The sequence below is a fragment of the Eublepharis macularius genome, chromosome 3 (assembly GCF_028583425.1).
Source record: "Eublepharis macularius isolate TG4126 chromosome 3, MPM_Emac_v1.0, whole genome shotgun sequence".
Classification (NCBI taxonomy): Eukaryota; Metazoa; Chordata; class Lepidosauria; order Squamata; family Eublepharidae; genus Eublepharis; species Eublepharis macularius.
Window position 1 is genome coordinate 149,779,518 of NC_072792.1, and position 16,085 is coordinate 149,795,602.

Sequence of the window (16,085 nt, forward strand, 5' to 3'; positions counted from 1 at the left end):
CGGGTTTTTTACTGGGATTTCTTAGAGGACATTGGAAAGGTGGGCAATACGGTATGTGAAGAATTAACTTACTGCCCACTGTAAGCAGTAGAAGACTGAAAAGGTTATGGTTCAATCTAAAGCAGGAGTTGACCAGAGCATTTGGTGTCACTGAGAATGCATTATATGAAATGCAGTATTCTAAAAACCATTTCCACATGCAAGCACTTCTATTTGAAGTAAACAGTATACCTTTTCTTCCTTTTAAGACTGGTCTTAAAATGCCACGTCAAATATGTAACATTTCAACAATGTTTCACTGTATTTACTTGTACTTGTCTTCCAGACTTGTTCTCTGTATTACAGTAAAAATTATGTTGCCTATTCCTTGTTAGATATAAAGTTTGGTTTTTATAATATATTAAACACAATCCAGCTATAATACAGAGTAAGAATTTCTGGGACAGGTTTTAAATAAATACTTTTTCCAACTTGTCATGGATTTATTTGTTTGTTACAGTTGCAAGCAGAATAAAATTAAATGTGGGAAACTAAAATTGTAAAGTTGGAAGTAGTCTTTTGTCCACAGCTGTTTAAGAATGGCACTAGGCGGCAAGATAGTTCCACAGCACAGCAATTCAAACTGCTGTGACCCTGGTCAAGTGCTCATGTGGATCTGACAGGTTTCAAAACAGTATTTAAAACAGCCACTTACTCTTCAGTACATTCGCCAGAAGTGTAGCTTGTTTCAAAAGACGGGGCAAGTATAGTATAAGCAGGTAGTAATAATCGTCACTTAATGATTTCTGTTCAAGTGTCAAGGGCACTTCTCCCGCCATGCAGTGATTGCCACCATTTGTGTAGGCTGTACAATGCAGAAACAGCTACACTTCGTCCTTTGTAATGGGAATATGCACATCTACCTCTTCCCTTACTAAGACGTGAACAACGCAATTCTAATGCTAGAGTTAACTCTAGATCTATTTCACTGGGCATACTCTGGAAGTGGCTCTCAACCAGACATCTTGAAATGTGTAAGAACTGAGCATCTACATTAAGAACCCCTTTCTGTTGAATATATTCCTGATTAAAACAAAACACTGTGTTCATTTTTCCCAGGAAATGCTCCACAACAAAACAGGTGACACTTCTAAGTGTTGCAAGTCAGTGGAGATACCATTATCTCTTTTCCCCCATTATGTAACATTACTGCACTTACCGATATTTCTTCTGAGTGCAAAGTATCTACTATGCAAAAGGAGGGAGGGTTGTGCACGAACACAGGAACATCAGTATTTGCACAATTCCCTCTTATCTCCTTATATAAACGTGAAATCTACACATAGATACTGTTAGTAGAAATTAACTACAGTATTAAATGGGCTTCTCTCAAATTCTTTAAGCTGAAAAAGTAATTGGAAACCATAAATAAAACAATAAGGATACTATATTTTATTTGAGGGAGTTAAAATCTCCCACATTCATGTAGTGGCTGTTACAAGATGGCATTCTGTATTTTTCCCTCAGGCAGTAATCAGTACTTGTTCAATTGGCTGCAGAAAACACAGTTTTCAACATGGTTTACCTATTTTTTTTTTTAAAAAAAGAGGTGGTGCTGTGGGTGAAAAAGCCCTCTGTGCACCACAGAAGGATGCACTGAGTTGTCTCTATTCCAGTTCCTATTTTTAAAAAGGTAGAAATTCAGTATCAGCTAACTTGTATTCCCTCCAGGGGAAGGGGCAATGTTTTGTCCAAGAAAAAGACGGTTCCTTCTCCCAAGTCAACCTTCACCAATGTTGTCCTGAAGTCCAAGATGAAGCTGACTGCAAAACTACCCAAGATGAGGCCATCATTGTGCCTCTGTGGTGTAGTTGCTGCTGGGAAACCTCTAATGAAGCATCTTTAAAAGCAGCTGCAGTTCTATTGATTTGGAAGTTCTTTTCCATTCCCACCACATTCATCATTGCAAGAGAATCTGTTATGAGGTCTTGATTGGCATGCCAAAATCCACAGTGATGTTGGTATATAAAGGATTGTATTCCACTGAGAGTAGATTATATGAACAGGAGTTTAGACCATCTGTTTTCCATACTCGAGACACCTGACGCAAGAGATTCATCCTGAGCAAATTAAAAAAAAGAGAAAAAAAATTTAGACAAAAATGTTAGAGCTGCGAAAGCAGAGGAAATCCAAATTCTAGCAGCTGAATGTATATTAAACTGCAACTTGAAAGGCAATTGACTCCTCTAGTGAGTACATGCTTTCTTGTCTGGTTTAGGTCTAGCATGGTTTAGAATCTGCTCATGCCTGTGGTTACTGGCCATGCTCTTCTTTGACTACACATCACATCCCTCCTGTTCTCCATTCCACATATTTAATCAATTAAAAAGAGCAGGGGGGGTCATGGTTTGGTGCTGGAGCACATGTAGAAGGTCCCAGGTTCAATCCCTGATATCTCCAATAGGAAGATCTAAAGTAGAGAGGACTGACTGGAAGAGACTTGAGACTGAAGACGCATAATCCTGTACTGCTATATAGTTCCAGTTAGAGCAAACAATACTAGAGACCAGTAGTCTGATTTCTTCACAAGGCCGTGCCTTGCCTAACCCACCTCTGTCCATTTGCCTCATTGCCTCGGTCTCTTGTGTGGAAGATCATGGTGTACTTGGCTACATTAGGGGATGGCCGTATCACTTTCCATCTCTGTATTTCAACCCTGAAAACAAAACTGCAGTAAGCAAGCCTGTGAGCATGCCACAGAGATACCGGGAAGGAAAAAAAAAACCCTTATGAACTCGGAATTGAACCATGTGATAGTATAAAAATATATTCAGTAAAACGATAACGACTCCAGCTCACTCATGTCCCCTCCACAGCAACAAATGCACGGCTTGTTACTATCTTCTGATGAAGGATGAGTAAGTATAGTCACACAAGGAATCTTTGTAGAGAGGCTTTCCAATGTCACCTCTGCTCTTTTTCATACAGGTACATCAACTTTGATACTATCCTTTGATGTCTGAGGGCCAAATGTTTGCACCCTGTTGATTCAGTAAGCGCTGCCAATTTGGCTATGCCAGCATCACACTGACATAAAGGCAAGTTACAGGAGGAGGGCTGACTAATGCCAGTTCAATTCTTTCTAACCAGATTTCCTGCTATGAAAGCCCCAAGCACTAAATCATGCTACACCTAAAATCAATTAGGAACTACCATCAGTCCTGCTCCATATTTACAGCTGACTACATATCAGAACTCTATGCATAAGCACGCACTGTTAAGAATCCACCCCTTTAAATCTAATTGTGAATAAAAGAACTTAGTTTGGGGGGAGGAGTGGTCACAGAAACGGGAGGTGCTTGAATGGGGCTGGGTTCCCAGCTGTGGTACCCTCTCTGGGCAACAGACAAACCTGTATCACCTCACATTCTTTCTCTTCCACCTGCTTCTATTAACCCCCAGAGATACTTAATGCCACCAACATTGTTTGGAGATTTTCCTGTAATGTGGGGAGGTCATAGGTTACCTCCCTGCCTCTAATTCCCTGGTCAGTGTTTCCTTTCTTGAGTGGTAGAGAGGAGCTGCCTAGACATGCAAAAGTCAGAAATCTAAAAACCCAGCAGAGTTTAAAAACTTTGAAATCATTGCATGCAGCAGGAATCAAAAGGTGAGAATAGTGGTTAATAACCAGAAGTTTTCAAAACAATTAACAATTAAGCTTTGGTCACAGAATAATATCCTCCTGGGCTAAAAGTGCAGAAAAATGGGGAATAAAACAATTAAGTCCTTAATGCAACTACTTTAAAATAGTTTCAAGTGTTGGTCTGAGCAAAAAAGCAAAATTTGAATCCAGAGGCACCTTAAAGACTAGCAAGATTTTCCAGGGTATGAGCTTCCAAGAGTCAACCTGCTTCTGCCAAATACAAAGGTGCCTCTGGACTCAAACACGTTTCTGGTTTGCCTATTTTCCCTCATCCAGATCCTGCATCAAATGAATAGACCCACGTTCCCCATGTGAGAGTACACTTTCCCATCCACAGCAACTACTTTGCTGAACAACTCTTGGAAATGCACACTGAGTTTTTAGGGAGGAGCCATTTATAAATTTTCCCCAGGTCCCTGCCCTTTTTACTAGAGATGAGTCCAATTTCCCCTTAGAATGGACAAGGGCCATTCTGAATTTCCCTTGGGATATTTAGACAGGAACAGAACTAAACCCTCCTCCCCCTATAGAAAAACTCCATTAAGCCCCTGGCCCCTTATTAAGGAGTCCAAATGCCAAAGATCAACTTGAGGAAGGAAAGGCCAAGGGCTTGTAGCAGAACAGTCCTACTAACTGTGAGCACTGCCCATCTTGCCCTCTAAGGGGTCTGGGGATTATCTAGTGGCAGTCCAGGTCTTCACCTGGCACATGCCACCTACCCGGTGCCCCTACAACCTTCAGAAGGGCTTTTGCTCCTTATCTCTGGTATTTGCTGCCACCACTTGGCTTTTGTAGGAATTGCCCCCAGGGAAGGTCAAGACTCCCTGCTCCCCTGTGCAGGCTTGCCACTCTGAAGCCTTGCCTCATGCCTGGTCTGCTGCCACCCAGTTCCTGGTTACCACACGGACTACTTGCTGTACTTGTGTACCACTGGGAGGTCAGCAAATTGCCAACAGACCACCCCCTCCCTGTGGCACCCATTTTAAACAGCATGGTCGAGCAGTGGAAATCTATGAGGTATGGAGAACAGCCACCAGCATTTAAGTAAGTAAAAGAGGGGGAAATGTTCACACTCATACTTTTAAACACAGCAACAGGTTTGAGCAAGGGAACCCAAAAGAAGTGTGTAAAAATACAATCCCTGTCTCACACTCTGTACATGCCCTTGTTTTCACAAGGCGGGCTCTCTAACATGGAAGGTTCCAGCTTGTTGAGAAGTTCCCATACCTCTGCAGTCCTGGATCAGGCCTCCATCCCCCATGTGTAGAGTTTCCGGGTCCCCTGGTAGGGGACGGGGGACCACCCAACCACTGCCCCCTCATCTGGCCAGCGAGGGGGGGGGAGGAGTTGGGGGAATAGGCCTCCCAGGCTGAATCGAGCCCATTTGGGGCCTAAACTGACCTGCTGCAAAGCGTAAGAGAGCGCCTGGGCCCTGCGCAATGACATCACTTTCTGGAAGTGACGACATTGCGCTGCTACAGGAGCGTGCATGTGCGAAGGCTTCAAAAAAGTCCTTGCAGAGTATAAGGAGAGAGGTAGTCCTGCAAATACGAGGGACCAAGGCCATAAAAGGCTTTGTACATGAAGGCCAAATCCTTGAATTGAGCCCAGTAACTGATAGGTAGCCAATGGAGTGACTGCAAAATGGAAGTAATATGCATGCTCCGCTGAGCTGCAGGATTCTGCATTAACAGGAATTGACTTTGAGGGGATACCTACGTAGATAAATTACAGGAGTCTATTATCGATGAAATCAGTCAAAGAGAGCCTCCTTTCTGTGCCAGGATATTTCATCTCACTTTGCCAATCCACTGGCATTTTAGACCTCCAAATCTGTGCCCCCCACCTCAGCTTTAAGCAGAAAGTGTTAATTGACCACTCTGCCAGTGCAGGCATCTGCATGTCTCAAGCCCTGGGCTGGGTGCAGCTTGGAAAGCATTTGGCTTCTCCTTCCCCCTCCTACTTGTTCTCAGCTAAGAGACGCTTTTTAAACCAGCGGTGAAGATTTTAAAGCAAATAAAACATTATTTTGACAGGGCCCAAAAATCCTGGCAAAAAAGAGAAAACGATCTCATAGCCCAGGGTTCATGGGTTAAGGGGGCTAATACATATTATCTCAAGCACGAACTCTGAAATGTTGAAAACTGGGAAAACTGGAAACAGATCACCTTACCAAGTCATAGCTATGTAGTCCCTCTTCAAAATATTCCAGAGGCTTCACTCATCCCAACACAGTACTTCCAATCCTAGAAGGTCACCTAGACCATCAGAAGAATAAGGGATTCCTTTCCCAAATTGCATGTAAGCGTGCAAAGTCTAATGGATGCAATAAGGATCACATGACCACCTTCTTGTTAGCACAAATACTCAAACTACAGAAATGGTACCATAGCCCTTTTCTGTCATAACAGTTTTGGCATCTTCATCACCTCCCAGAAAAGCATGCTACGCGCAAAGTTCTGGATATATGCTGTCGCTATTCTGTGTAAATAGGGCAAAACACAGCTTCGGTACACACAATAGGAAATGTCGATTTTTAAAAGTACATGCATTTCCACTTAACAAAGCTAGAAAAATACACATGCTGCCCTATTCACACTAAATGGTGGACGCATTGAGAGTAGCATACGTAGGATGCTTTCTCAGTATGTGATGTAGAATCACTATAATCTTAATGACTGAAAAGTGCTCTAAGAGGCATGCTATTGCAAAGATACAATGCAATCAGCCTAGCCAGAATACACCCATAGAAAATATGTTAAAAGGATAACCAGAGCCGAGGAAGGACCATGACAGAAGACTGCTGAACTTAAAAGGCAAGTTTTTATTCTAGCATCAGTTTTTGTGGTCTAGAGCCTATTCTGCCAGATGCAAACTCACAACAAAGGCAGCTCTAGTTCTCAGAAGCTTCTACTAGCCAGAAAACTTGTTTTCTTCAAGGCGACATGAAACTCCTATTTGGTTTTGCTACAACACACTAGCACGGCTACTACTAGGGTTGCCAAGCAGTGCCAGCAGGAGGGTCATGATGCCAGCTGTGGTATCACATCACTTCTGGTTAAAAAACAAACAAAAACCAACAAGAGGTGACTGGGGTAGCTCTAGAAAATGCCAGAAACTCTATGTTAAAACTTAGAACTACCCTATGTCACTTCTGTTTTTAAAATCAGCAGTGATGTGACACTATATGCACTATATTTTTCTCCCACTGATAATGGAAGGGGGGCAGGGGAATCCCCCACTCCCTCAGGGGCGATGGGACCCCTAGCTCAGGAATAAAGTATTGATTTAGATATAGACCCTGTTTTTCTCCCCAGTGGGAACCCAAAGCAGTTCACAGCATTGCTCACCCCTCCTCCATTTTATCCTCACAACAACCGCACTGTGAGGTAGGTTACACTGAAAGTATGTGCCTGATCTAAGGTCATCAACTAAGTTTCCACGGCAGAGGGTTGTCAGAAAGCAGCCCGAGGTTTCATTCTGATTAGAATGATCAAGGAATGAGATCCCTATATTATCTGTACCTTAAAGCTTTTTACATTTAGAAGAGGACACTAAAGGACAATTTTCCAAAGAGACAAAAATGCAAAATGAAAGGACAGTGGCTTCCCCTGCCAGATTGTCAGTGGAAACTGCTACCCTCTTCTGGATGCAATGAAGAAGGCAGCACTGAGCAGGATCTTTCAGCAAAGTCTGCGTCACAAAGCGGAATGATCTATTATGAACAGAAATATATAATAGACCCCACCCCATGGCCGCTGCTTCTTGGGAAAGGCACTTAGGAGTGTGCATCAACATTTTCCCAAACCCATCCCACTGCTATAATACTCTCGTGCAGTGGCTCTCAACCTCTGGTATTAACAGAAACAAAAACCCCACTTTTTCCAAGAACAACGTTTATATGTTGACACGCATTCTGTTAGCATGGCAGGTAAGAGTTGGCAGGTCACACTTGCAGGTGGATTAGGAGACTGAGGGAGAGCAAATTCATTGTTATGAAAACCCCATGTCTCACCTAAACTGCTTCTGCATACCACAGGTTGAGAACCAATACTCTAGTGCACAGAGAAGTTGATGGGGAGTAGAATCAGGACAGACAAAAGTGTACTTCACACAGCATGTAATTTAACTTAAGGAACACCCTGACTTAAGGAAAAATATACTGACAGCCACTAGATTAGATGCCTTTAAAAGGGGGTTAAAAAGTGCATGAAGGATAAACCTATGAATATCAATATCAATGGCTATTAGAGTTCAGAGGCAACCTCTCTGAATACTGGCTGCAGGGCAAGGGAGAAGGCACGGGCCCTCCCTTGGGGCAGTGGACAAGATCTGGCTGGCCACTGAGAAATAGAAGATTGGGCCAGTTCAAATTTCCTCCTCACAAAATTCCTTAGAAACATATGAACAGAACTTGTGAATAGAAGGGGGGGAGGGGGAGTTGTGACAAGGCAAAGAGAGGAATTGTTAACTACACAGGTACACACCCCTTCTATTTCTTAATTTCTCTGTTCTTCTAGAACCTGTTTCCCTCCCAAGCAGCAGCAGTGGAGAGGAGGGAGTCATTACACATATGGGAGTATGACGGTCAGTATGTAGTAGTAGTTAAGAGTGTCGGACTAAGATCTGGGAGATCCAGGTTTGAATCCCTATTGTGCCATGGAAGTCTGCTGGGGGACCTTGGGCCAGTCACACACACACAGCCTACCCTACCTCACAGGGCTCTTATGATGATAAAAAAGGAGAGAAGATCAATGTAAGCTGCTTTGAATCCCCACTGGGGAGAACGGCAGGGTGTAAGTGAAGTAAAATATATAAATACAGCATGTCATTCTGTACTCACTGAACAACACTGCCCTTCAGATCACATGATTACTGAAAAATTATCGTTCCCACTATGCTATGCAAAACTTTGCTTCCATTCTATCTTGACTCTGTGGAACTTGCTAGGATTTTCTGTCAGTAAAGATTTGACCAAGCTCAGGATCGGACTGACTCTCAGAGAGGAAAGGTGTTTTATGTGTGGGACTATAACAATAACAATAACAACATTCGATTTATATACTGCCCTTCAGGACAACTTAATGCCCACTCAGAGCAGTTTACAAAGTATGCTATTATTACCCCACAACAAACACCCTGTGAGGTGGGTGGGGCTAAGAAAGCTCCTAGAAGCTGTGACTAGCCCAAGGTCACCCAGCTGGCTTCAAGGGGAGGAGTGGGGAATCAAACCCGGCTCTCCAGATTAGGGTCCCGCGCTCTAAGCGGAGGTAATCTGTGCTGCCAGGACTCAGTCCCCTGGGACAGGACAATCTGCACTGGCTTACAAAAATTAAGGACCATTTCACGGAGCTCCTTCATCAGACAGTTAATTAAGAGCACCATCTATGATGCTGGAAATCAGCATGTACTTTGTGAACTGATACTGTCTTTGTTTGCAAATGAACAAACTTTAGTAAAGAGCACCAGGAGGAACAGAAGCCAGAAATCTAAACAGATGCCAAAATCATCAAACTGCCAAATAACGAAATTTAAAAATCACAGCTTTTTAAGCAGTTGCTTAGCAGGAGAAGATGCAAAGACCACTTGTAATAGCTGAGTAAGAAGCCACAGTATTCCCTTGAAAAGATCCAGCTGCAAAAACAAAGAAGGTGGTAAAAAGCGGGCAGGGTTAGCTTTGGGGGAAAGACTAGGACACGGCAGTATGATTCATTTTCAAAATTTTCTGCAGCATGAGGCAGCTGGCTGGTTAAGCAGACAGCCACAAATTAAAGGCAAGGGACCATTCAGCAAACATCATGGCACCCTGGTGTCATCAACTCATCTCCCCAACATGCCCCTTGCTTGTAGCCAGTCAGAAAGAACAATGCTATCTTTGGGTTTCATCAACTCTGCAGTATTTACGTTCTGGCAAATGGCAACTGTGTTGATTTACAGGGAGGAGAGCAAACAGAATGGACAAGTTCTCCAGGGGTGCAATAAATACTTCCTGTAAGGAAAAAGGATACAGCCGATTAAATCGCCAGCTCAGTTGGCAAGCAAATTCCCTGAATGGAAGAGGAACAGCAGGCAATCCAGAAATCTGACTTGAAGAAACTGGATTATAATACTCATATAATACGTGAGTCCTACTATTTTAATGTAAAACTTACCAGAACATTGACTTTTAAAAAATCTAGTGAAGAGCTATGTGGAACTTCCCCAAACTACAAAGTTCTGTGGTTTTCACTATCACCAATTAAAAGTTACTTTTTCCAAAGTAATAATGGGGCACTAATAATAAATAACAACAACTGCACCTACATACTGCTTTTCTAGATGGACTAGTGCCCCACTCAGAGCAGTGAACAAAAGTCAGTGTTCTTATTCTTATTCTATAAAACACATATGCTGCAAAAGTTTTATCCTGTGCAAGGGAGTCATCCTAGCTTCAAGAGAGTATCTATGAGTAGGGGTGTGCAGTCAGATACTACTGATCCAATAAGATATCTCAAGTATTGGATCAGCGATATCCAATACACTCCAGCCTTCCCAATGCAATTGCCAACTCTGATATTACCACTGCTAATGATATAGAAATCAGGAATCCTGCTGAGGAGGCAGGAACAGGCTGGGAGCAGGGAGTCCTCCCCAGCTGCCCAGCAGCACATCTACCTATTAACTTTAAAGGGCCATTATTTTCAATGAGGAGTCCAGGTCTACCACCTAGAGGAAATAATTGCCCTTTCTCTGTCTCTCAACCCTCCTCTCTCTCTTTTAATTTCACACGAAAGAGTCAGGATCAGGAATGACATGATTAGTTTTAATAAAATATTAGGAGTATTATTCCAATATTTCTGGAACAATACAACTGATGCACACCCCCATCTATGACTTCAACGCTCCACTTACCTGTACCACTTTGAATGCCCTACCCATTTTAGATCTCCGCCTGATTTAATTTCTTTAGTGGCTGCATGCTCACCAAGTCAAGCACACGAGGTCATAACTGGTATAAATTTAAATGCTGATTTGCATTCCAATATCAAAGCTACTTCCTTCTATTATGTCAGGATATTGCTCAATGTGACCTGCACTTCTGAAGTATTAAGAAAGAACAGTATTAATGGGAATATCCCCAAGAAAAAAAAATCTAGACTCAAAGAAGGAAATCTTAATGGTTTATTCGCGGAAATATCTTGACCTTCAGACAAAGTACAAGAAGTTCCCCCTTGTAGGCTCTAAGGTTAAATGAGAAGCCACAAGACTAACCATCTCACCTAAACCCTCCATTTCAAGCTTCAAACAGTCTATTCCACTTCACCATTCCTCTCAAGCCACCCCTGAGACATTACAGAAGCAGCCACCCACGCTCCCTTAGGCATTTAATTACCTGAGCCGGAGGTCGTCGTCTTCTCCTCCCCAGCCCCAGTAGTTGTTAGAAAAGCCATTCACTTTGGAGAACTGCTCCCTTGTTAAAGCAGTTACACCTCCAAAGTATCCTTGGTAACGCAACCTGAGAACACATTGGGGGGCAGGGGGTAGGGGGGTTTTAAAAGTGAGAAAAACCCGGATACACATTATTTATATCAGAGAAACAGTTTATTGTTTGATTGAACTCCAAATGTGCCATAAGAAAAAAAGAGAAAAATACTCGTACGAATCTGCTTTCCATTGCTCTTTATCAGGAAGATCCATTTGGTACCAGCTCCGGCAGCCCAAAGACATCACTTTGAGCAGAACGCACATCACACAACCCCTCCCTGGCCATATGCACTATTTTAAAACTCCAGGCCAAAAAGTCACTTTCCTGATGCTTTAAAATCCAGAGTTGTGTTTTTAGACTGTGCAACAACCAAGTACGGGCCTCCCAAAATGAAATGGTTTAAAACTAGGACAGGTGCTAGCCTGGCCCAAAACTTGATCCTTGAATCCCAAAGAAGCCCAGTCTGATGACTCCGAGTTTGGCCTGCTAAAGGCTGCGCTACGATGGACAAAAAGAATCTTTCGTAAGGGGAAGCAGCCTAACCATGAAATGTGGTGAAGGCCAGGCAAAAATGATAATTCAACACTACTTAGTGACAAAAGAAAGGTGGCATATCTTGGCCATAAGCAAAGCTGAAGAGCCACGAAGTTGCTTATATAAGTCAACAACTTTGAACACACCTCTGCATGGTGATGGAGATGAGATGGACAACTGAAAGGGTGCTTTTGCTGAAAGCAAAGGACAAGAAAAGTTGCTTCCGTGGTCATATTGAACTCCAAAAGAAAATAATTGGGTTATACATTTGAATAACTGGATAAGGAAAAACTTGTCATTTCCCCTAAGTATGGGAGCAGCTGCCTCTGATCAATGAAAAATGTATAAAAGGCTAAATCAGATCAGGATCAGACTTTTTTCTCAGCCTTTCTAAAACTTTCCACACACACACTTTTTAAGCTGGTTGTAGTGCCCTCGTGCTTTGCTTCTTTCTTCCTTTTTTATCCTTTCTTATAGTTCTATTGTTTTCCTTCTTTTTGATTTTTTCTTTTTAAAGATGCCATCTAAATACTAAGAAAAGATAACTATGCAAACTGCTTTAGAGATATAGGGTAACTTAAAAGGCTTAGCTTCACTTTTAAGTAGATTGGATGGATGTAGTTGGGAGTTTAGGCTATTGCATATTTTCTTGTTATGTAATCAATTATGATTGGTTCTTTTAATCTTTTATTTCATTTCATTTTACTGGCGTTTTTCATTTATATTTCACATCTGTGGCTTTTAACTGCTGGGCCTGAAATGCATCAGAAATTTGCACATTTTTCTATCGTGCTTAATAAATTTCAATTTATTTTGATCAACTAATGACTGTGTGTGTTCCACACGGGTCAGAGCTGGCCCACTGAGCCAAAAGCAACAAGCAAGCACAGAAACCTCCTTTTCTTATCGGAGGCTGGAATATCACTGCGAATAGCAAATGCTGGCTTCCAGGACAACCACAGGAAGGAAACCTCCACCTGGAAGCATTTTAAGGCTTCAAATGGGAACCCTGTTTAAGCAGCAATAGGCACTTGGTAGCATAATGGACATTTCCCGTTTGGAGAGGATCACCAGCCGAATCCACGCCTTTCAAAGTTTCAGCCCTCTTCAGAGATATTCAGGAGGGGCACCATCAGCATCACACAGCTGCATCATCCATACGTTTCCTGCCATTTTCTGCAAGTCAAGCCATTTATAAACTCAGCCACGTAAGTACCATATCACGGCAAAGTGTGGGAGGGAGGCCCCTTGCTTGGCCCTAACCTGACCTTGGGACAATCCAGTTACCATCCTCAGCATGACCGTAACAAGGTGTCCTGGAATTATCCCACCTGCAGCTTCAGAGTAATAAATGAAAAGTACAAATGTGTGCTGCACAAATAAAAGGCGCTTCCAATCTGCTCTTTCATCACATAAAGGCCCATAAACTTGGTCTAAAGTACATTATATCCGCAAAACGTGAGGAATAAAGGGCAAGGGTGGCTGAGCTGATCAACAAAGAATAAGTTTAGACAATATCTGGTGAAGCTATTCTGCCATCTAGCATACACCTCTGCGTATCCCACTCTGATTGGCAGCAGCTCTCAAGGATCTCAGGTAGAGAAAAATCTTTCCTTAACACTTTCTACTCAGCTCCTTTTTTAACGGGAGATGCTAGGGACTGAAACTGAAATTTTCTGTCAACAAAGCAGGTTCTCTACTCTCCTGTGCCACAGCTCTTCATTGAAACAAACCATGTCCATGCCCAGGGGACACAGCTTGGAGAGATTTTTATTAACCCAATGGAAAAAGCATCATAAATTTACAATACAGGCAACAAAACATGCAGTTCAACCTCGGCCAAAGTCTCCCTCTTGGGGGAAAAAGATATAACAAGCATACATCGCCTTTTGTATTGGGTCAATTGTACAGGGAGCTTAAAATGGCAGCCCCCATTGCAACTGCACAGCTGCACAAGCCACTTGGCATGGAGGAAGAGAACAGGACAGTGGAAAGAGCTACGGTCTTGCTCATGCTTCCACGGTTGTACAACTACATCCTGTAACCTGGCTGGGAATTCTGACATTGGGCAGAAGCACCAATAAAAGAATACTTGAAGGGGAAGGATCCTTGGATCAAAGGTAGAGCATCTGCTTCACATGCAGTAGGTCCCAGGTTCAGTTAAAAGAATCGGGCAGACAGTGACGTTAAAGACTTCCATCTAGGCATGCCAACTTCTGTCGGGGAAATCCCTGGAGATTTGGTGACTGAACCTGGGGGTGGCGGGGGAGGAATCTCAGCAAAGTACAGTGCTGTAGAGTTCACCTTCCAAAGCAGCCATTTCCTCCAATCTCCATAGTCGGGAGATTAGTCAGAATTTCAGATCTCCAGGTTCCCCCTGGAGACTGGCAAACCCACCTCTGCCTGAGACCTTGTAGCACTGCTGCCAGTCAGAAAATACATACTGGCCTTTCCAGACCAGTGGTCTGATTCAGCACAAGGTATCTGAGCATTCGGTTTTCTCGGGGGGAAGCAGCGCAAGGTAAAACCTGTTTGACCACAAGTCAGAAAATGGGAAAATCCATTCTGAACCACCACACTCCTGGCTTTGTCTAAAGCTGGTTACATTCATACTAAACGTCAGCTTCCCATTAGAGAAAACATCTCTGAAAGAGTTTTGTCTGCATAGATTTCAACTATTATCGTTTTAACTGGATCCAGCTGCAGCTGAAAGTGCCCCTCCCTCGGGCTTCCAAGTACCAGTGAAGGGGCCAGAGGGCAAGCAAGGGTCCGCTGACTGCTCCACCCCCACACCTGCAGCCAGCTTGGCTTAGGAGTCCTCTCTCCGGGAAATATTTATATAACATTTTTATGTCATTTCTTTTAGTTTATATTTCTGTGAGTTGCTTTGAGAGATGGGATGAAAATAAGTGGGATGAAAATGACTAGATTTTAGCAAAAGATACTAATACAAAAGAAAGAAAAACAGGACAGCACAGCATAAAGCTTAATAATTGCATGTAAACTGACTCTGCTTCGGGAGATGCCAAAGCTTTCTTCCACCCCTTCCTTGCCTACCTGTACCCCGTGCTGTTTCTGCCGACCACCAGGTGCTTTGGCTGACTGCCACACGTGTAAATGTTGTAGTCATTCTCTGGCACCAGATCCACATCATGGAATATGAAGCAATCCCAGCTCTCCTCCTTCAAGGCTTCCAAGTAGCCTACATTCAGCAGTTTTGCTCTGTTAAACTTGGCATTGCCAGCCTATAAACAAACAACAACAAAAAAAAAGGGAACCGATTCACAGAACGCCTGTCAGAGAAGTCATTTGCCAAGATTCTGTCCCCATCAAACATATTTACTGGATCCTTCTCACCTCACAGCAATTGTATCCAGAAACAGCAACTGAAGAAACAGGACCTGTTGGGTGATTTAATGAGGCAGGATATACATGTCTTAACTGGATAAATCATTTTTAAAAGCTTGGGAACAGATCCAGCTCCAGTCTCAGGCAACTGGACACACAAATCAACTTTGTGAAACTCCGGTAAGGATGTGCGCTGCCATGCACATAACTATAAGTGTGCTGAAGTGTGAAAGGAGCTGGGCAAGCAGGTGCACACTGGCCACAGGTGTTGACGGCTATTTCTGTAAACAGGTGGCCCTGGCTCGGACAGAGCATTGATCACTTAGATTTGGGACTCTCTGACCCTATTAAGATTTACTTCATTTTGAATGATTCCTCTCCAGATATAATTGAGAAGGTGGCTATATTTCTGCAACGCACAATTAAGCTGCACTCTGATAAGATATAAAGAGTTATCCTGATGGTATATTTATTTAATTATAATCATTATAATGCAGTTTGTATGCCATGCTTCATTTTATCCATTCTTATGCCAATAAAGGATTGATTGTTTGTCTGATTGATTAGATCTCTCAGGACTTGCCCATCTCTGCCAACTGGTGTAACCAAAGCCAGGCACCCAAAAGAAGGCATGAGATTTGATCTTTTGGGAAGGGGAAGGGGTAACGGTAAGGTTTAGAGGTAAGGTTAAGGGGTAAGGGTAAAGGGTAAGGGTAACGGCAAGCTTGTTCCTCACCCTAGGTTAAAGGTAAGGGGTAAGGGCAAGCGTAAGCACTAAGGGATAAGAGTAAGGGTAAGGCTCAAAATAAAGACACAAATCTTTTTCACCGTATCCAATATTAAGGATTGTGTATACGGAAGGGGAGACTCTCTCAATCTCATGATCAACAGTATAATAACTCCAACATCAGCATTCAGTTTCCAAAATATACAGGAAGATAGTATCTTTCCTTTCATTATAATCCATCACGTAACTTGCATTTTTTAAAACAATAAAAACAGAGAGGCCTATTATATGTACATTTCTAATACACTTAACTATATTGTTTATTCTTC

The 16,085-nt window shown here is 42.7% G+C and overlaps 1 protein-coding gene across 5 annotated transcripts in view; it reads right to left on the reverse strand.

Moving 5' to 3' along the window:
* Positions 1–1,408: 1,408 nt before the first annotated feature.
* Positions 1,409–16,085, reverse strand: part of B4GALT4 (beta-1,4-galactosyltransferase 4) — a 46,684-nt gene continuing 32,007 nt past the window's right edge. For all 5 annotated transcript variants that reach the window (XM_054974014.1, XM_054974017.1, XM_054974015.1 and 2 more), the window contains 4 exons: positions 14,739–14,926; positions 11,055–11,177; positions 2,591–2,695; positions 1,409–2,099 (listed from right to left, as the gene is read on the reverse strand). In XM_054974014.1, the coding sequence (XP_054829989.1) occupies positions 1,958–2,099; positions 2,591–2,695; positions 11,055–11,177; positions 14,739–14,926 (558 nt within the window). In that variant the 3' untranslated portion in view covers positions 1,409–1,957. The remainder of the gene's footprint in view (positions 2,100–2,590; positions 2,696–11,054; positions 11,178–14,738; positions 14,927–16,085) is intronic.